This window comes from Falco punctatus (assembly GCF_963210335.1).
Source record: "Falco punctatus genome assembly, chromosome: 15".
Lineage (NCBI taxonomy): Eukaryota > Metazoa > Chordata > Aves > Falconiformes > Falconidae > Falco > Falco punctatus.
The window spans coordinates 9,267,821-9,290,116 of NC_137595.1; the positions used below are offsets into that span (position 1 = coordinate 9,267,821).

The following is a 22,296-nucleotide window of genomic DNA, read 5'->3' on the forward strand; positions in this document are numbered from 1 at the left end:
GAGACGCATTGGAGTTCAAATGAGATGATGCTTTTGCTGTTACATGTACCGATGCACAAAAGTCTTTGAAAAATCTATGATTGCTTAGCGGTCCCTGATGTTTATAATGCCAGTCCGTTGGCAAAAGGTTTACCCTGTAGTCAGGTTGCAAGTTTGCATAACAGTTTGTGTTATGCCAGAGTGTCTAAGGAGGTACTTTTCAACAGTGTAATTTAGGAGTTAATGTATCTTTAAATTGTTACCAAGTGCAGCATTTTACATGACTTTACACATCAAAACAATTTCAAGCATGCAAAAATCTGCCCAGGTGCAATAGTGATAGTCATATTTATCTTTAAAGGATGATGAATCTGTTTTTCTGTGGCTGAAAACACATGAATTCTTCTGAGGCTGGGAAACACAATTTCTGACTCGGATACAAACTTGCTTTTCTTCTTGTGCCATTTTTCATTGTGGAGAGACAAAATAGTTTAACTAGATTTCCTTTTAAGGGGCAACAATAAAGAAATACTTCAGACAGAAGCAGACCAGGTGCTACTTGCTAATGGACCAACAAGATAACCTTACGCTGATAGTCAGGGCATCGTATCTGCACAGTTTGTCATACAAAGAAAGGTTTGTCTGCGAGCCTGATAACAATATAACATGTTGATTGACTTTTCACGTAGGAGAGGGTGCCCCTTTCAGGAGTGCCTTGGCTTTTACTAATGCCTTACTGCAGGTAAGCTGATCAAAGTGATTACGGGGATGTAATAAATGAGGCTTTAGGGTGTTGCAGGAGAGGGATCCAGCCCTGGAGCGTGGCCCAGCCATGCTGGCTGAGGCATGTGCCCAGCATTTGTGTCAGTGTGCCAGCACTCGGCTGCAAAGCATCGTGGGGACATCCTGCAGGCATGAGGCAGGGCCATCCTGCTCCTGCCCCATGGCTGCTGTGGCTCCTGGTCTCAGAAAATGGGGGATGTGGATGACGCAGGACTGCCTTCTCCCCTGGAAGCATTTCCACTCCTCTGCGGTCCCAGGCAAGCTGGTCCCGCTGAGATCCCTTCCCGGTGGACTCTGTATCAGTGTCCCTTGCTGCCTTGTCTTCAGCCCAGATGAGAGCAAAGACAGGTGGGTGCTGAGCGCCCGTATTAGCTCACCGTCCTTGGGATCATGCTGCAATTTGTCACATCTTATGCTTCAGGTGTCTTTGACCACCTTGGGCACCGCTGAAGGGCAGCAGGCAGGGGACAGCACTATAGCTGAGCTACTGCCGGGTGCTGCTACTCAGAAATCGCAGCCACCAGCTGAACACAAGGCTGGGGTCAGCAAGACGGGGATCCTTTGGTGCACTTCGCCGTGGTGCTGGGAATTTGGCTATGGGCCACTGGGAATGTCACACAGTGGGGACACCCAAAAGTCATATGCAGTCAAAGACACAAGGATACAAATTCATGGAACCAAGGGCCATGAAGGACGTACTGAACACAGCTTGGCTTAGGACGAGCTTGACGTGCTTCTGCTCAGGTGTCTTGGGGAAATACAACTATGTGATTAACTGGAGACACAATTAACATTGGGACAGGTGGCCCTGTCTCATTGAAAGTGTCTAGGAGAGGGTCCTGGGCTCTCAGCTGTGGCTGCTGCATTGCTGTCCGTCATCTTGCACTGAGGGAGATGTCCAAGAAAACAAATGATGTTTCATGGAAACCACCACTTACTGGAAAACTTTTGGGTACAACATTCAGAGCATTCTTAAGCCCTAAAGGGAAGAAGATGGGAAATGCTGAGATTTTCCAAACTGCCTTAAAAAAACTGATCTCTCATTTTCCTCTTCAGCTTTGAACAAATGTGTTTGTTTTTGTACAGGATACTGTGGCAATGACCTAGAAGTGCAAGTTGCAGCACTGCATTATGGCAGCAACTGAAGGCTCTGGGGAGCTGGTGTTTACTTAGATGTGGTTGAGTGAGAGTCTACATGGCAGTGATCTCCTTACCCAGGATCCAGCAGGTTCCTACTTGCTGCAGATGACAGCATTGCATTCTTGAAAATGAGTTTTTACACCTTTCCATAAATATAAGTGTATCTATCTATGAACTAATCAAACCTGATTAGATGAAGCTGTGAGTTAAATATCTGGAAGATGTCTGGATCTTTCCAAACCCTGAAAAGTCATGGGTTGTAGCCCAGATGGAGGATGAGGCGTTACCTGAGATGAGGCTCTCAAAATTAATTCGAAGGAGAGACCACGCTGGACTTGTACACGGGCTCAAGTGCGCTGGTGGATGGTCTCCAGCAGAAGGAAACGCAGACCTGCCCAGAAAGCAGCCTGTCTTTTTCGTCCTTGCCAAAAAGATATCAGAAAGAGAGAGAAGGATGCTCCTCCAGAGAAATGTCTCAGGATCAGTGTTTTAAATCCATGTTTCTTTCTTTCTTCTCTCCACCACCTGCTTTGCAAACTGCAAAATAGTGTGTGTTTGGGTCCAGCCTGCAAATCACTCATCGGTCAGTGTATCACCAGGACGCAGTCAGTTACCGAGTCAACACCGCTCCGTGCGCTCCAGAAACGGGGGATTCATCATCCATCAGGCAGAAGCTATCTTCGACTGTTGTGCATTAGCCCTGACCTGTGCGCGCACATCTGCCGGAGCTGACACCAGGAGTAACATGAACTGAACCAGGTGTATCCGTCTGAGCACTGGCTCCCCCGATTCCCAGGTGGACCTCCAGCAGATCCCCGACCCCTCGCACGCGGGGATGGATGAGCTGTTAACTGGAGGAGGGATGTCCTCTGTCCTGTGCGGTGGCTGCCGGCGGGCTGTGCTCTGCCTCTGCCATCCATTCCTGGCCCTGGGGCTTTTGTGGCTCCAAGGAGAGCCCAGATGGCTTTCTGCCATATCAACAAATTTCAGGCAGCTGAGTGCTTCTGAAGTTTGCTGGCCTTGCCAGCTTTTAGGGGTGCATCTCACTTGGGGCAAAAGTGGCTTAACTGCAAAATTTAACCTCCCCCCATGTTGCTTTTAAGGCAGGTTGGACACCTTCTGGTGGGAAGACTTTGTGTTGCAAAATGCCCCTCTGCTGGAACTGGAATGTAGTGAAACATGCCAGAGTTTTTGATGGGATTTTTTTGTTTTGGAAATAAATTGAAACATCTTTTTCTGCTCCTGCAGCAGGGAAATGCAGGGACAGCCTGTTTGCCCATACCGCAAGGTAATACTGTCAGCTTTCACTCCAGAGTGGCTTCTTGTCTAAAAGTCCGCTTGAGATTACATTTTTAATTATACCACAGAAAAAACATGAAATCCAAATGAATTGATTAGACTTTGTTGGAGTAGTATGTCAACTTGCCTTTCTTTTTTTTTTAATACAACAGAAAATTTGGATGTGTTTTGCCCTTGTTCTGCTTTGAAGCAGTAGCGCATTCCCCCTTTTCTGTGGGAATGGAAATCTGGCACTTTGACCAGCTTCTGTTTCAGAAAATGTCTTCAGTGGTATTTGGGGCTCTCAACAACATCTTGGTGTCTGTTCCTGCTTTTTGTTTGCTTCTTGCTTCCTGGGGTCCCTGGGATGATGCTTTGCCTTCCCCTCCCATGGGAGGCTGGATGTGCACCCAGCACAGAACTTGAATGCAAACCCGACAGCACCTTTTCTTTCCCACACTTTTCTTCCTCCAAGGGCCCTCTCTGCCGTATCCCATCTCTGAGCAGCCAGGAGCTGTGCCTGAAGTGGCGCCTTGGGGCTGACACTTTTCTGGATGCTGAAGGACCCTGTGCACTGCTGCATGCCCAGGGAGCTGCTGTGCCCCTTGGCTGGCTGCTCCCTCGGTGGTTCTGTGCCGTGCTGTGCAGGGATGTGTGTACGGTGGTGGCAGGTACTGCTGGCTGCTGTGGGACCTGGCTGGCTGTGTCAGGCTCGGCAGCTGAACAGAGTGCCAGGGCACCTGTTGCCATCTCAGTCCAGCGCAGGAGTCCTAGCAGGCTTTCTAAAATGTAAATTATAACTGCAATGTGATACACATCCTTTTTCTCCCCCTTGCAACCCCCCCTTTCCTGTTTTAATTCAGTATCTGGAGCCTGTGTAAAATTGCTGGACTCAAAGCTATTTTGGAGTTGCTTGTGTCCCGTGGATACTGGAGACGCTTCCTGCATGGGGAGGCAGACATCTGCTGCAGCCTGTTTTCAGACTTTTTTGTGTTAGGCAGACTGCAGTTGGCAGGTGGGAGCTGGTGGTTATTATGAGAGTCTGAGTAATATCCTCTGCCTCCCTGATAACTGTCCGCCGCTTGCTCCGCAGCTTTGGTACACTTGCTCGTTCTCTTCTGGTTCTATGTAGATCGTTCCAGTAAAAAGTAAATAAAAAAAAGTGGTGTGGTCCCCAAAGTCAGCGCAGAACACAGCCTGCAACATCTCTTCCTCTTCCCTTGTCCACATAAATCATCTGCTAAGGCAAGTGCAGAGAATGTGGAAGAATGCTCTGCTCTCCCCTGGCCGCTAAGGGCAAACCTCCCCTTAGTGCTCCAGTGTCTGTTCTCAGTGCTGTCGCCTTCCATGTCCCTTCCTGGCACTTGTAGCTTTATTTCTGACGTTGAAAAGACCTAAAAGACAGTCAAGGTCCAGAGGAGGGCTACAAAAATGACTGGGGGCTGGAGCACCTCCTGTACGAGGACAGGCTGGGAGAGCTGGGGTTGTTCAGCCTGGAGGAGAGGATGCTCTGGGGGGACCTTATCGCAGCCTCCCGGTGCCTAAAGGAGCCTGCAGGGAGGATGGAGGGGGACGTTTTGCAAGGGCAGGTAGTGATAGGACAAGGGGGGGTGGCTATAAATCAGAAGAGGGTAGATTTAGATTAGATATTGGGAAGAAATTCTTCCCTGTGAGGGTGGTGAGGCACTGGCACGGGCTGCCCAGAGCAGCTGTGGATGCCCCATCCCTGGCAGGGCTCAAGGCCAGACTGGACGGGGCTGGGGGCAACCTGGGCTGGTGGAAGGTGGCCCTGCCCATGGCGGGGGTTGGAGCTGGGTGGTCTTTAAGGCCCCCTGCAGCCCACCCCATTCTGTGTGATTCTATAAGGTGTGCACAGCACCATGCAGCCAGCACATAGCTATGCACAGCCAGGGGTGCTGTCGCTAATGAACTGATTTTTCCAAAAGCGGGGCAGTGGCAGATATCAGGGGCGGGGGTGGGGGGTGGGGGTGGGGTGGGGTGTCACGGTGGGAGCCTGGTGCTGTTGCGGGAGGCATTTGTCCCAGACAGGTGGGCTGTGCCAGGGGGGCCGCTGTGGCCCAGTGCAGGGAGGAAAGGGTCTGCATGCACGGCATTGCCCTTCTGGGCTCTGGTGGGACGTTCCTGCCCTTCTGCAGGCTTTGGTGGCAGTCAGAAGGCTTTGTCCTGGTGGCGTGTGTGTGTCCGGGCAATTTGGATTTTGTGGGGCTGAAGGTCCTGAATCTACCCCACCCCAGGCATCTCCTTGCTGGTTTTGATTTCCCCTTCCCACCCCCCAGATGCTTTATTTACCCCAGCAGCGTTGGGGGATGCTCTTCAGCTACTCCAGAAAACAAAGCTGAATGGTTTCTCCTGGGCCCCAGACTGGTGCCCCAGGTCTGCTGATCCCTTGGTTTTTCAGTGAACAAGTACAGGCTGGTGGGTCAGATTTTGATCTTGGAGGTTCGTCTGATCCCTTTCCCGCTAGTTTACTTCTCTAGATATTTTTAATGGGATCACTGAGCAGCTGAAGGCAGCAGAGGTGGCACAGTGCTGTGGGCAGAGGTAGGTCTGGTGAAGCCTGGAGTCCCCAGCTGTGAGCATCCCCCCCACACAAAGAATTCCACTGAACTCAGTCCTTGGGTATAGGTGGACTTGGGCACTGGCTTTAGTATCTTGCTGAAACTTAAGTGTCTGCTGGGCCAGGCACTTAATGCTATTAGCAGATGCTAAATAGGTCTTTCTTATTTAGTAGCCTTAATTTATTAAATCAGGCAGCAATACTTTTGGAAGAGTAGTACCGGAAAAGGGAGCAGAGCGAGCTGTAAGTTTCCAGTTTCAGCTGGATCAGGCCCCTGGAGATCCGTGTGATCTGGTGGATTGGAGGCAGTGCTATTGCAGTGACTCATAAACAGATGTGCCCAATTTACATTGCAGCTTAATACCTTTGTTTAAAAAGAAAAAAACATTTTTTCAAGACAAATGTGTTAAAGCAGATGTTTCCAGTAAAACAAATACTTGTGTGATTTACAAACAACTTCCTACCGCCAGAACTCATTAGAAAATGTGGAAAAAAGAAAAATGGTTCTGTCTACCCACAAAAGGATAAAATCCAAAAATAAGGACATTGAACAAAAAGAACTGCTCTGCTTGGGTTGGAAAGCAAGAGGTTTGAGAGTGATTTTAGTTGCTAATAGCAGTAAGACTATGACCAGTTAGGTACATTAAGGAGCAGAAACCTGTCTGTAAAAATACTTAACCAGTTCCTGTTATGTAGGATACAGGGTAACTGGGACCACGGTGTGGAATTGCCTGGAGGTTCCTAAATCACTTCCCACCCATTGAAACCTACGCTGGGGGACTGGATGGCTGCAGGACTGCACTAACCCTAAAGCAAAGCAAACAGATGCAGCCCCCATAGCAAGCCCTGCTCCAAGGGATGCCTCCCTGGGCATCTCCCCCTCTGCATCCCACAGCAGGACGGGATGCACAGGGGGAAATACTTCTGGCCCTGCCTTGACCTGCAGCTCAGGCTTTCTGGGGCTGTGCAGACCCCCAGCGTCTCTGCGTTTCCTCAGCGGGCTGCGCAGGGCCCGTTTACCTGCTCCTCCCCATTTTTGGGAGGCAAAGGCAGGTATGTGCTGAGAAACTCCTGTCATCTCTGGTCTCTTTGGACCCACTTTCCGCCCAGCTCCATTGTGGGGCTGCCGTCACGCAGTGCCTACAAGCCCTGCACTCCTGTTACATACAATTTGACACCCCATGTGGTCTTAATGGGTTTCCCAGGCTGCAGCTGCAGCACAGCCACCACTTTTTGTTAGCGGCAGGGGCTGACAATCTCCTTTTGCCTTTCAGCTCTCCACTGCACAGGTATCATATTTTTTTTAATGCACTTGTCACCTATTTCATTCAGGCATTTGTTGCTAAAGAAACAGTGGCAGCAGATGTTCATGGGTTGGCAGGCTGCTTGTCTCAATCCATCGCTGCTTGGCACCTGTGCCCTGGAATGGCTTGACCAGCTTCCGAGGGGACATGAAATCATCCGGACAGGCGGAAAGATGGGGAGGCATCCAGCAAGCCCAAACTGAGCAAAATGGGGGAAGCGAGAGGCAGAGAGGGTTTTGCTGCTTGGCTGGAGCATCGCAGGAGTGGCCTCCAGAGTGACCAGGACCAGGGCTGCACAAGTCCTGTGCGATGTGTGTGAGTTTGACCCAGCGAAGGACGCGGGACCTGCAAACGCTGCAGCGAGGGCGGTTTCTGGAGCATCTTGAAGTACTCATGGACGTTGGGGTGCCTTCCCATGGCTCTGCTGGCAAAGCTGCTGGGGATGCCTCTCATGGCTGGAGGTGGTGGGAAGATGGGCAGAAAAAGGCAGCTGGGTCATCTTCTGCAGCCTGCCCGACCCAGGGAGGGGGGACACAGCAGCCCGGCGGCCAGCACCGCACGAGGAAGCAACAAAGATGATTTGCTGAGGGTTTTTTGCTTCTCAGCGCATGGATGCAGGATGTCTCATCAGAGCTGTCAAGTTCATCACTAGGAAAAATGACCACTAATGCCAGAGACCTCTTGAGGTGTCCTTAGAAATAGGGGCTGAGTGGATGCACTGGAGGATGGCTGCGGGACGGGACTGCTCCTCGCCTTCCCTGCACCCTGCTGTGTCTGCTTTCCGTGCCTTGCCATAAGGAGTGTTTTCAGAGCAAAACCTTGAGTGGCTGCCTTCACAGGAGGACTTGCTGGGACGTGTCTGGAGGAATTAAAAGCATCCCAGGAGGAGGAGGCTGCTGCTGTGAAGTGACTCTGGGCACTCAGAGGTGCTTTTCCCAGCTTGCCCATCAGTTCTTGTGAAGCCTCGTTGCAACCTTGGCTCAGTTTTAGCCATTAGTGAATGCAGGTTGGCGCTTGGGTCTCAGGGATCATGAGGCTTCAGTGTTTAATTGATCTCTGCAAAGCAGAGGGTGTAATTAATGCATGCAGCGTGCTTTGAGACCCTTGGGTGAAAGGCAGCATGCGATTGCTGTGCTTCACCTTTCCAGAGCAAACCCACACAGCTAGGTGTGTGAAAATCATCACTGGCTGTTGCCACACGCCATGCATGGTCATCCCAGGATGGCTGCTCATGGTATCACAGTGTTTTGGGGTCTTTTGGTCTGCCAGTGCTGTCTTGGGGAGGGCCATGAGCAGATATAGCCTAACACCTCCATGCTAAAACGCTCCCTGACCCGTGCAAATTGTCCTGGGGACATGGAGCCACGTGGAGAAAAAAAACCTCTCCTTACTCCTTAAGAAGGGGACATCTCCTTCTGCTTTCCTGGTGTTTCTACACAGGCTTTTGAAATTTGTTCCTGAAATACTTTGTTTTTCAGCCATTGCTTCAAACAAAGAGAAGAAATTGCCACTGGTTGCTTAGTGCTGATTTTAGATTAAACGATCCTGCAAAGACTAAGCAAACTGGGTAAAAAAAAAAAAAAAAAAAAAAAAGAGGCATATTTTAGTAGCTTAAGGACAGCCAGCCTGATACCTGTAAAGCTTTTTTTCTCACTGTCAGCATTGTTTTTGTGGGTGTTAAAAGGAGAGGAGAACAGATTGCAGGTACGTTGAGTTCCAGCACAATCAACTGTCATTATTTAAAGAAGATGCTTTTAACCAAGTCTTTAAAATTACCTCCCCGTTTCTCAATTGTCAGGCGTAAAACTGCATGTCGTCGTACAGACTTGTTCCCTGTCACACACCATCCTGACACTGTCGCACCCGCTCACGCTCTGGGTGATCTGCAGACATTTTACACCACTTGCCACTGAGCATTAACAGAAATAAATTAACACTTTAAAAGCGTAAACGCTGTATTTCGTAGGAGTCAGGCAGGATATTTGGAAAGGAAAGAAATGTAAATAGAATGAAATTCTTAAGCAAGATTATTGATATGACAGGACTAAAGAGCTTGGGGTTCTGTGAAAAGTGCCTCTTTTCATCCCTCTAATAAGTCCATTACTTGCACTCGGGAATATTTTAAGGTCCTTTTCATGCTGAATCTGGAGTTGAGCATGCTTTGCATTTCAAGCTTTGTCTATGAATCAGTAGAAGCCAAAGTTATTTCTGCTTTAAAATAACAGGAGCAGGGAACAGCTAATCTCTTTTCATTCTGAGTCCTTACATTATTTTACTGGACAGAGTTTGTGTTGGCTACAAAACAGGGCATTCACAAAATCTATGAGAAGGAATTTAGTCTAAGAATGAAGCCTAGATTGCAGTATGCATAAAGACTCCTTCTCCTAAGGCCATTAAGAAATTCCAAATCTGAGCTATTTTGAACAGTGACATTAAATTAGCCTTGCTAATTCCAGTAATTCAAGCCGATAGCTGAGTTTACAAATCTACTAGATGAGGCCTTCCCATAATTACAATCTCAATGTGCTTTTCAGCTAAGGTGAGTTGGCACAAAAAAAGACAAATAAATAAAAGGGGGGAAAATGCTCTTTCTGTTCTGGTTTTGAGATGAATATCTCTAAAGAACAGTTAACCGGCTGTATTGCTCCAATAAGACGTCCCCTGTCCTCGACTGGTAAGTTCATTTTGCCTCTAATGTGCAAGTGAAATGCAGAAAAGAGACTGGATTTTGCCCTGCTTTGTTTTTTCTGTTGTCTCTTTTCAAAGAAGCATTGATGCTGCTGGTGCTTGTAGTTCAGTTTTTAGTTGTTTATTTACAGGTGGTAATTCCTACTGGGAGATGAAAGAGTCTGACTGTGTTACCCTCTTTTGTGGGAGGAAAAGCCCCAACCTTTGATGGATAAATTCAGCTTAGAGCAGGTGGAGCAACGGTACAAAGCAGCAACCCCCCTTGTTCCTCTGGAAGAGTTGTTGATTTCCAGATCCCAACACAATTAGATGTTCCCAGAGTAATGTAAAGGTTTTGAGGATATGTTTCAAAGCCATAAGGCACGGGAACATGAAACAAATAAAAATTGAGTGCCTTATTTAAATGGGTGTTAATTTTATTAGAACTGAGCTGAGCTAATATTAGGCTGAACGTGAGTATTCACATCGTCACTTTGCTTGGGCTGCAACGTTCATAAAATGTCCTTTTGATCAAGCTGTAAGTGTTTTGATCCTTATTCTGTGAGCATCATTCAAAGTGACCTAACTGTAGCTCCAAACAGGCAGCTGCAGCTGCAGAAGTCCTTGAGCAATAACAGGTCAGGAACTTGAATGGGTGCTCTTCTGGGAGTGCTAATATTGCAATCCCCTCCCCCCCCCCCCCTTTCTTTTTCTTTTTTTGTTCCAAATAAGAATAAAAGCACAAAAACTTTCACAAAATAAAAATTCCTAACAGAAGATTTTCCTGCCTCCATTGACTTTGGATACTTGAGTCAAAATATTAAACAAAATGCTGATTTTAATGTATCAGAATAGTAATGGCATGGCTGCTAAATATTTTGGTATCATTGGCACGTGAGTGTCTGACCTTTCTCCCATTGCTAACGTTGTCACCATTGGCACAGCCAAGAGAAACATCTTGATTTTTGGAAGACCACCCTGATTTAAGAGGACATTCTTCTGCTGGGCACCCGCAGGGTCGCATGCAGCTCCTGTAGCTCACAGAACTGTGGCAGCACATTGCACGGTCCCCTGGAGCCCGTGCAGAAAACAGATGGACCAAACAGCTCGCGGGAGGCTGGCAGGCATCTCCCCCTCTCCCTGGTGCAGGCAGATGTCCTACCAATGCATGGCACCCATGGGCTCAGGTACATGCGGCAGATAACGCTCCAAAATAGTGCTTAGGGCAAAATCAGGTAGCAGCAGCTGTGCTGTTTTCAGGGGCCGGAGGGAGATGCCGTTGCTCCCTCCCCCAGGCCAGGGTGATGGCCGAGGAAGAGTGTGATGGGGTGGTGCAGGGCACGAGCCCATCTCTTTTCTGGGAGGGTGGGAGAGGAGGGAGGCTGAAATGGAATTCTTGATTTCCAGGAAACTCTTGTCTCTAATCTCCGTAATCTGTTTTAGAGAGGATTTTGTATTTTTCAAGGGATTTACAAACTGGATTATGTAGCCTTTTTATTTTGATTTTCCACTGCGATTGTGACATTCCTGAGAGTGAGCTGTGAGTGCTAGAGATAGGATGGAGGAGGAGGAGGTATTCGTGGACTTGGACCTTGGAGCCCTGTTGCGCTGCCATCTCCTCGTTTCACTGCTCACTGTACCAATGGATGTGTCCCTAGAGCAGTTTGGATGCTCCCACGTGAGCCGTGTCCCCCCGTCCCCGGTACCCTCCTTGGTACCCACCTACAAGCTGACCCAGGGAGGTGCTGGGCAGGAGCCGGGGGCCGATGCCCTCCCTCCCTTACTCCTTCCTCCTGGGGTGGGGACAGCCGAGGTGGTCTCTTTGAGCTCACCCACGGCCCTGAGCAGTGGTTTGGTGAGATCCCATCCGTGGATCCCCAAGCGTGGCAGGGAGCCCCTTGGCCCCCAGGAGAGAGCAGGTGTGATGGCATGGACCCAGCGCAGCCCAGGCACCGCAGCTGTGGTGTCCTGGTGCTCAGCTGGTGTGATGCTGGGTTTCCCATCGGAGCTGCTGCTGCCACCCACCTCTGGCTTCCAGCACCATCGTTCCACTGGTGCTTTGGGACCAGGGTTTGCTCATGGTCCAGGAGGGAGGCAGGGAGCAGGAATCAGCCCTGTTTGTGTGTCAGATGTTACACCTGGCGAGCAGCTGGGTTTGAGTCTGTCTCTGCAGCCACGCAGAAGGCGGTGCAAAGCCAGGTCCTGCTTTCAGCCTACAGTGGCTGTTGCTGGGGCTCCTTCCAGCTCAGGGAACGTGACCTGAAGCTGTTAAAAGGTTCCAGCCTATGAACCCAACCCTTCTTTTTCTATATAAAGTGGGAAAGTCTGGTATGGTGATGTTTCCCAGGGCCTCCTGCATTACCCCATTTTTATAGGCTGAAGTCACTTTAATGTTGTTTTAATGCAGGGCGAGGGGTTTGTTTATTTATTTATTTTAGCAGCTTAACGCAATTAAAAAAGCTGGGTGGTGCTGTAGCTTCAGCTCCCTTCCCTTGGCAGCTCTCTCACCTCAGCCTGTGCTCTGTGCAAACGTCCCCCCGGCATGGGCAGGGGGAGCTGGCTCTCTATCCGCGCCAGCGATCCTGGGCAGCGTAAGAGCACAAAACTTCAGGGAGTTTCTCCAGGAGTGGAAGCAGGGTGAGCAGATGCCTGTGCACCGCCATGTCTGAGTCTACCTGCCAGCTCTACCTGTGGCCTGAGGAGGTATGTCCATGCCCGACCCAAATTCTTGAGTTATGACCTGAAGTCTCGCTCCAGGTATTTTCCTTGGCATCGTGAGTTGTAGCCTGGTGGAGTCTCCGTCAGTTTGATCCTCGGGCTGGGAGCGCTGCTCAGGCGCTTTCCTTACGTGTGTGCTCAAGGAGCAAAACACCAGCTACCTTTGATTTTTCTGTTCCTTACCAGTGTAAGGCAATGATGGATGTCCAGGGATTCTTGACTGAGCGTAGACATTGCACAAAGACCTGGCCCCTTTGGATGGAAGAGGCATGTTCCTGGTTGCCTACCGGGAGCATGAGTGCCACGAACCCTGGAATCCATGGCCTGGGCCCTATTCAGGTCTGGTTTCCACATACAGTGAGTCACAAAGAAGATGTCGGATGTTCCTGGGTGCTGTAACACCACCAGGAATTTTCTAACCGAGCATTGAGAAATATCCTTCTGCCTTGAGGGCTGCTTTTAGCAGCTGGCATCTGGAAGGCAAGGACAACTGCTGTTCCCCTGAGGACTGCATCTTGGTGGGTCTTGCTAGTCCATGAATGTCACTAAATGTCCTGACCTTGGAGAGTTGAAGGCCAGCAGGTAGCAAGCAAGAGCTGCCTGTCCTGGCCATATCCAGGGAGCTTTTTAGGGGAGCAAAGATGAGGAAGAAAATTCCAATTTGATGTGATGATGTTGTTTTCCGTCACTGGAGGAAATACAAAGTGTTTCATTTTGCTCTGCTGTCAATGTTCCCTTACCTCCCAAAATCAAGACTGTCCTGAGATGTCTCAGGTGACAGCAGAGGGATCAGAAGGGTTGTATGTATCGCTATGTAGGTTTATATCTTGAAGGTCTCCAAAGAGGGAGAGGGTGACTCTGTGTCTGGGTGGGCTGAGGTACATGGGGGATCTGCAAGAACGTTGCTTGAGCCAGTCCTATATTGCTACCTCATAAATCACTTCAATTCCATCCATCCTCTTCTGTTTCCACCTTTTCCTCTCTTTCTTTCTTGACTCCTGCCTTTGTAGATGCTTTTGGCTGTCCATATTTAGCTCTGTATTTTTCAGTTCTTCTCTCCAAAGTTCCTTTAGGTAGCAGCTCTTTTTCTGGATGATACAGCTGGATGTCAGACTGGGGCATGATGCTTTATCTTCAAACTACAAGGACTCCGGCACTTCCAATTAATAATGCTAATGAGATTTGTTAATTTTTAATAGATTACATGAGCATGTTTTGCTAAACATGTTTTTGTGGCTCCTCGCTGCAAGTACAGTTCAGAAACTCTTTCACTTGCTGCCAAAGGGAAAATGATTAATGCGATTGCAGATGCCAGATTCTCTTCAGGGTAAATCTAGAGCACACCAAGGAGCAAAGAGGAATTTAATCAGAACATTTGGAAAGTAAACATAGGCCCAGGTCATAATGATAGCCCTTCCTCAGCACCAGCCTCTGGCCAGGGTGGGGTGGGGATGTAGTTGCTTCAGTTGGGGTCATGGTGCAGCCCCTCTGCCTGTAGCGTGTGATGTGTTGGGGTTTTGGGGGTGTTTTGTCCCTTTGCCCCATGGAAAGCTTGAGGACATCCATGGATGAGACTTTCGTAATAGTGCTGGAGGTCGGGGAGCCCAGGTGTGGGTCCTGGCTGCCTCACAGAGCTCATGGCCTTGTGTACCCTGAGCGGCATCTGGTTGCACCCCTGCTGTGGGGCTGAGCTGGAGCTTCCTCTCCTCTCCATACTGGATGGATGACTTGATGCCCCCAAATCAACCTGGTTGCTGCCCTCCAGATTTCTTCAATCCTGGGGGAACTTCCCCCCAATCAGTGCTGGTTTTGTAGTGGTGCCTGCAGTCTTTGGGTTGCTCACAAACACACGCTGCAGGCTGTGGGCCATCCGTGGCACGCCGCCAGCTGGGATCTGTCAAAGAGGCAAGGAGGGTAAAAAGTTTTGGTTTGCAAATCAGCAATCCCAAACCCGATTCCCTTGGGTTTCTGCCTAGGAAGTTTGGTTTTACCGCTCGCTGCTGAGCCGTGCCAGGCTCCCTCGGCCACGTTGCCGACGGCAGCAGGATGATGTTGAGCTGGATTTTTCCTTCTTTTTTTTCCCAAATCTGTATTGCCAAGAGCCGCACCTCCTAAATTGCTGTGGAGGAGGTGGAAAAGCAGAGGCACAAGACCATGCACATGCTGCGCATCCTTCTCGGTGATCTCGCAGCTGTGCCAACACAAGCACCGCGCCAGCCCCGGCGCAGCGTTTTAATTACACGCTGGCGCGGCCGCACCTACGGCTGGGCTGTTGCAGCTCGTTGTGCAAGGAGACAACTGGCAAACTTGTTGGTGCTCCAGGATTTTAGTGGTAATAAGCCAGAGGGCAAAACCTCCCTGGTCAGATGAAACCATGCTTGGCTGGGTGTTTGAAAGAGTTGGAGGTGTTTTGGAGAAGCAGAGGGTTGGGGATCCCGGCTGTATCGGCGCGGTTGTGGCCACGTGTGCTGTGTAATTCCGTGGACTGGTTCAGGTGTTGCCTTTGTGGAGGCAGAGCTGTGTTTGTGGTATGAGCTGTTCGCATGAGAAAGCCAGGTGACTGGAGGCTGAGGTGAGCAAAGCTTTTGGTGTGCCAACAGGAAGAGTCTGGGATGAAATCGGACTGTTCTTCTAGATTTCAGGTGCAAACACCTGTGAGGGTGAAGTGGTTGGTGCTGTAGAGATGGAGAGAGCTGGGAGCCAGGGTCAGGTGGTCTGGTCCGTGGAATCACAGGCTCTTATGCTTTGCCTTGCGATGAGTCAACAACTTGGGCTTGACTCAAACATCTCTCCCTTTAAGCAATCCAGTCTTGCTTTGGAGACAGCCAGTGTCTACTGCATCTGTTGGCAACTTTTTCCCCACACTGATGAGGCTTGCTACTTAAAAAATCGAATAAAGCAGTGCACCCTGGAGATTGTAATTCTTGTTGGTGATGGTAGCCTGTGCTTTCCTAGACAAGTCCTGAAGGACAGACGCAGGCAGCTGCGACAACCTACCACGAGAGCTGCAGGAGCTTGCCAAGCTGCCCTACTTGTCTCTGACATTTCTACTCGATGCGTTTTGTGCTTATTGGAAACACATGGTCACAATCCATTCCCTACTCCCTTCACACCACAGAGTTTCCATCATCTGCAAACAAGGGCCATCACCACATCCCCGCCAGCGCTTTGGCCCACTCGGCAGTCTCCTTTGGTGAACACGCTGGGTTAGGCATGATGGTTTCTCCTGGGGGGAGGGGGATCCCCTCCGCACCCGTCGCCGCTGCACGGGGCACCAGCAGAGCTATCGAGTGACACGGCCAAGCGGTTTTCATGCATGGCCATCCATTACGACGCTGTTACTATATTAGGTCCATCGCTGGAGCCATCTGCCGGGGCTGGCTTGGCAGGCAGGCAGCCCAGATGCCTGCCTGTGGGATGACATTCCCTGGCTCCGGGCTCTGGGCAGCAGCCGAGCCAGCCAGCGGGAGCCGGGCACTGTCCGCTTGGAGGTCATTTGCCAGAGTGGCGTTTGCTAGCAGTTCTTTACTTAAGACCACGTTGTCCTTTGAGGGGTGAAAAGGGGTGTCTCAGTGGGCAGCGGTGGATTTGGCATGGGAATGCCTGCTGTAACGCTGCCTGCGTGCCAGTACTCATCCTCCCGGCTTCCTCTGTGCCAGCTGCCGTGGGACTTACACCAGCTCCAAACCCACCAGCTCCAAAGCCACCTCCTCCCGCTTCAGCCGCCTTTTGTAGCAGTCTCCAAAGCTAGCGCGGCGCAGCGAGAGGAGCTTTTTAATGATTCCTGCCCAATAAGCTTATGCAGAGTCAGTATGCCTAATTCTAGTCCTAATCCACGGAAAAATGCCGCCGCTTTATTTCGCGGATGCAGAAAGTGTGTGTTGTAGAGCTGGCGGCAGGTTTTGTCATCGGCGCTGCGAGACCATTGATGCTTTTGCTGTCCCGGGAGCACAGCGCAGCAGCTTTGTGTTAGAGGGGCTTTTGTTACAAAAGATGCTTCCGGAGGGACCGGCTTGTGTTCGGCTGGAGACCTTTCACCAGCTGTGTGAGGACGCCGGGAAACGGCACGGCACGCTTGGCTCGCATGAGGGGGAAAAAAAAAACACCACCCAGGGCTAATGATTGACTATTATTTTAAGGGGATTATCTAATCCGCAGCCCAGAGGACAAGAGGGGCCAAAATGAGTGAAGATTGAATATGTAATTACTGCAGATTCTTGGTAATACCCTCTGGGCTCCGACTGATTATAAACAGAAACAGATTTTTCTAGTTTGTCCATGTTGTTGTCGTCCATCCCTCTGTGTGTGTGTGTGTGTGTGTGTGTGTGTGTGTGTGTGAGATCCCTCATAAAAAATAAAAAAAAAAAAAAAGCCTTCAGGCCACAGGGTCACTTTGTAGTAGAGACTTGCAAATGAAGTGGGTGATCAGAGCTGGGCCAGTGGAGACATTTAATGCAGAAGACAGCTGGGGAGTGGGGAGGCACAGGGGCAGCTCCTCTCTGGTTGTTCCGCGGTGTAAAGGCAGAGTTTGGGGTGGAAGTGACCCAAATGGCGTATGTCGAGGTGAGCGTCTGTTAGCCTGCAGCTCCATCCCTAGCGGTGGGGATCCTCCTCTCCCGGTGGCAGTGGGAGCAGGAGGTGCAGGGATGTGGCAGTGACCTGGGCTAACCAGGGATCCTGATGAAGGCTGGAACCATAACAGAGCACTCTCAAGAAGTCAGGGACATTTGCTAATTTGGATTCCTGGATTTGAAACACTTTTTTAAAAAAAATATTAACATTGTTATTGCCTGGACCTGGTTTATCAGCTACCTCAGGTCTGTTAGAAACTAATACTTTTTATTTTACTTTCCTCTGATGTACCAAAGGTCATTAGAAGTTAAGTGAAAGGGATCTGCAAGAGTTACGGATCCATTATTAGTACAAAATAAAACATGTCTGGCTAAATCCTTCAAGCCTAAAAATACAGTTGGGCACAAATAAGCTCAGAGAAGGAAACAATGGAAAGAACAGTGAAAACAAACGGCACACCCAAGCGCTAAACTTCTAAAGCAGTTAAACAGGGCTAGGAAGACAGCTCCCAAATCTCTTGATGACAAGAGGGTTTCTGTTCCCTTCTCTTTAATTTGGTCAAAGAGGATGAATGAGAGAGAGTTGCCATTCCCATTTGGATGAAATGCCATGATTTAAACAACTACCCTTACTCAAGTTCAGGTGAAATCCCAGAATTTGAAAATTTTCCATGTAAAAGAATATGTTTGAAACAATCACTTTGGTACACTTTGGCTGAACGTCTCCAACATGATTCAGTTGCTGCATTGCAAAGCGTAGAGGAACTCGCATCTCGTAAATTACATTGCAGAATGAGACTTTAAATGGGAATGCAAAACCCCTTTGTGCTGTTAAGGACCTTGCTGAAACACTCTTTTGATTCAAATTTCTATTCTAAATGGAAGGCAAGAGTAGTTACTCGGTTCCTGTGGATTTTTGTAGTTTTGATAGGATGTCCAATAAGAGACTATTCTGCCCCAAAAGCTCTGCTGATCGGCTGCAGATCGCTGGCCTGGAAGTGCCTTATGGTACTGCATGCCATGGGGCATCTTTTAGGTTTTAGGAGTCTTTGGAGTGAGTGGAAACACCTTCCAAAACACACCAGGGCAGGCCGTCATTGCTTTGAGCACTCATTGTACTGGCTGAGGCGTCTTGTGTAAAACAACCAACTGCAAAATAATCTGCTGGGATTTTATTAGCACAAAATCCCTTCACTCACTTTGCAGAAATTATCTTGGGCAAATAAGATGGTAGGGGGCCAGGCTGCTCCCAAACTGCCCCAAAGCCTGAGCATCCCTTGTGCCTGAGGGATGACTTCTTTCTGTGCTTGGAACGCAGCATAGGATGGGCAGAGGTGGCCTCCTGGTGCATCCCTTTCAGGGTGGCACCTTTCCCTGCTCTGCCCGCGGCTGTGCAGCTCTGGAGGACAGCAGCATATCTGTGCTCTTTAAGAAGAAAAAAAGGGAAGTTGTGGAGAAGAGGAAGGGCAATATTTGTGGGAACCTCCTAGAGAAGCCAGAGCTTATCAGGTGGGACTTGGTTGCACCTGGCCCTTTGTGTGCATGGGTATCTGCTCCTTTTCAGCTGTTTCTGGCCCTCTTTGATGGCCTGGGCTGACTCACGTGTCACACTAACATCGTTATGCTTTTGTTTTGCAATGTTTGGGTATTTTTGATTAAGAAATACAGCCTGTTTGCCTTGGCAGTGGTGCTCATTGGATTGATGTGGCGTTTTTTAGCTAGAGTGTTTATTCAGCCTCTTGGATTCTTTCTCAGGGGTGGGGTGGGTTGATCCAAACCCATCAGTATGCTGGTGATCCACCAGGGCTTGTGAAAGGCTTGAGCCAGGGTCTCTTCTGATGGAAACCACCAGCTTCCTCCACTTCCAAAGGCCAGGCTCTGGGGATGAGGCGAACAGGCTTAACTGATCCCCATCTGGGCAAGAAACCTGCACCCCAGAAGGAGACAGCAGCAGCATGAGAAGGGGAGCGAGGGACCCATTGCCTTGAGTCAAGCGTGGGTGCACCCACTCGGTCCAGATGCTTAGCAGGTCCAAATGCACCAGCGAGATCTGGCTAATGGCATCTTAAAACACCTTTTGCTTTTTGTTCTTGGCCCTGAGAATTGCTGGTTTCTTCCCTTTCCACATTGTCTGTTTGGGCTTTTTTATTCTTCCCTGTCCCAGGGAGACAACGGTGAGTGTGACTTCCTGCTCAGCAGGTCCTTTGCAGCCACTGATGGGTTGCCACAAGCTTTTCCCCCTTTAATGTCATGCTCCTCTGCCAAGACTATCAAAACTGTTATAATGGACATCTTGGGTTGGAGCTCTCATGTGCTTCACCTCAAAGTCCCTGTTTTGCAACACCATGTGCGATCTATTCATATTCCTCACTCTTGAGCACTCTGATGAGGTGGACAGGGAATGGGTGGATTTAAGTGCTGTAAAAAGCATATTTTGCACACATAAAACTGCAGAAATGCGGAACTCGGGGCCTCCAACCAGGAGGTATTTGGGAGCAAGGCCCTGTGCTGGCTCTGGGTTTGGGGAACTGTTTGTGCTCGCCTGGATTTCCTCACTCCTGCACGCATCTTTGCCATGTCTGGGGAGCAGACACTGCTGAACACCCGCTTTGAAGCTCAGCTGATTCTCTTTGGTGGTGGCTGTGCAGTAATCCAGGCCCCCTTATCTCTTTTGCTTTCTTACAGTTGTGAGCTTTCGGTCTTTCCAAGCATAAGGTTTTGTGCAGGGTACTGGGAGGTACTCTGGGACCTGGGCTGGGGGCAGGACTGGCGGCATGTTTGCTAAGCTCTTCTGGCCCATCCACCCCTGTCACGATGCCTTTGACCACACTTGGACCCAGCTGTCCCCAGCTGTCCCCAGCTGCTGGCACGGGCTGCCCTGGGGACCCTGGTGCTGGTGGGCGCAGGATGTGCTGCGCATCGTGATGCCTGTTGCTAACCGCTTCTCCTTCTGCTTTCAGAGCTGGCATACGACCTGGATATGGACGACACCTCCGCAAACAAGCAGCTTCTGAATCAGCAAAGCAAAGACGACACTGCGGTCCCCAGCAGTGACCTCGGGAGCGCAGCCCCCCACCCCAGCCCTGCCGCTGCCATTGCCCTGGTCCTGCTGCTGCTGCTGGGCCACCGGCCGTGAGCGGTGCTGATGGCATCGCTCCGTGTCTCTCCATGACTTTTTTAAATGAGGAAGACATTGAGAACCTCTTCTGAAATATATGCACATTTCCAAAGACAGGGCAAATAAGACTTGAGTCAGTTTTATAAAAGAATATGGTATCTTCACAGAAAAAACTCCCTAGAAAAGCGTTTGTTCATGGTAAACTAGTAAATACATAACAGTGCTTTTTAAAGATAATAATCGTTTAATATGACAAGGTTTGTTTTAAATTGTGTTCCTTGCAGTTTTTGAAGTCTGAGGTCTCCCTTGCTGTTAAGTTGAAGACTGTATTTCAACTTGAGTTGTTCAAATGTGCATGGGGTACAGAAAACCTATGATTTATGAAATACTCTCAGCAAGATCAGACCTCTGATCTTAGTTGACTTAATACAGATTTTGTCTGTAGTTCAGGCGGGTTTTGTACTAACTCCAAATTTGAGGCTTACCCCTAGGAATCTGGCCAGGCACACAATACGGAGCGTGTGTGAAGACAGGGGAGAGAGAAGGTCAGACATACAGCAGGAGGAAAGGTGCTGCAGAAGAGGAGTTGTCATGCACTGGGATTGTTGTGAAGATGTGTTCCCATGGGCGCAGAGCACATTTGCATCATGGCAAGTTGCAGGTGATTTTGCTGCTTGCCTCCCACCCAGGTTCTGCAAAGCCCTTCAGTGCAGGTGGCCGGTCCTCACCAGCGTCCTCGTGGTGGATCTGGGCTAAGCCCTGCTGCGACCTGCTGGTTGATGGTTGGAGGGCTATCCTCTGGGTTTCAGACACCTCATATCCCATCTACATTGGGGTGAGCACTGGAGCCATACAGTATTCCCGTAATGCAATGCCCTGGTTTTAATCTTCAGAAGTGAAGCACCTCGTTTCCCACTGGAAATCTGCAAACACAGCTCCAGCCAAAGGACAGGCAGCGTGGATGCACACGCTGTGCTTTACAGGGACATGTAACAGGCATCCAACGCACTGTGCTACGAGGGGGGAAAAGAAGAGGATTGGCAGGAACCTGAGGCAGATGAGACTCTTACGTGTTTCTTTGCATGTTACTTTACTTAAGCTATCTCTAAAATAAAATGGTTGCTCTATAAACAGTGCTCTGGAAGTAGCCTCCCATGTGTGCGAGGCGATGCTCTGCCTTGTTCCTGTTGCCAGCAGTGCCCGGCTCAGGGGCACTGTGGAAAGGCTTGGCGCTTGGCTCAGTCTGATTAAACGGATGGGCTGGGGCTGGGGAGTGTTTGCTTTGGTTTCATTCCTGGCCAAAATGGTTACATATTTCTGTTTAAGATGCTGCCTTTACTCAAGTGATTACATCCACAGTATCTTTAAGCTGCAGTGTGTGGATGTATGCGTGCATACACTCACACGCACATGGATGCTTGAGATATTTGTGTGTCAGGCCTTTTTAAAAGCAATTTTGTGTTTGCGAGAAAGTAGATAAATCCGAACCATGCAACCAGGTGGTTTGCAGAGCGGAAACTTTGCCCAGCCTCAGTGGAGGGGCTGCTCTGCCTGACCCTGATTTGAAGCACTGGGGACTGCATGGAGTGATTCAGGAGCTGTGTTGGAGGGAGAGCTGGCTGCTCACCCTGCTCCTCTGCCTGGGGACGTTCACTCCCAATTCATTGTTCCTGATGGAGAGGAGCGAATCTGGGCTGAGCCCCAGCATGACCTACTGGTTAATGGTCGGAGAACTATCCTCTGGGTTGTGGACCCCTCATGTCCCATCCGCATTGGGGTCAGCGCTGGGGATGTTTGGGCAGTGCTGGTGCTGATTTTTTACATCGATGCTGGTGTGACGCGTATTTGTATTTCACGTGTTCAGAAAAAAAAATTGCAATCCTCTCTGTCTCTCAGAATCGCTGCTTGCTGGCAGAGATGTTTCTTCACCCTCGTGCTGCTTTGCTCTCACGCTGGCCCAGCTCTCCCCATCATCCCTGCTCTCCGCGCTGCAGCTGGCTGTGCCCATGAGCCTCTGCTCCACCAAAGGGAATATTTTATTAGCGCCACTTGAATTTCCATCGCTTCTTCCCTTCTGATCATTTTCCTTTCATCCTCCTGGAGCGCTGGGGGTGGGAGCGGGCCACTGGGTTTGTTCAGAGATGATACGCTGCCTCTGCC

General features: G+C 49.7%; 1 protein-coding gene across 2 annotated transcripts in view; it reads left to right on the forward strand.

Annotated features, from left to right (window-relative positions):
- The window catches only part of GPC3 (glypican 3), a 175,961-nt gene extending 154,689 nt beyond the window's left edge, over nucleotides 1–21,272 (forward strand). For both annotated transcript variants that reach the window (XM_080366166.1, XM_080366165.1), the window contains one exon: nucleotides 19,979–21,272. In XM_080366166.1, coding sequence (XP_080222292.1) covers nucleotides 19,979–20,154 — 176 coding nt within the window. In that variant the 3' untranslated portion in view covers nucleotides 20,155–21,272. The remainder of the gene's footprint in view (nucleotides 1–19,978) is intronic.
- Nucleotides 21,273–22,296: the final 1,024 nt, after the last annotated feature.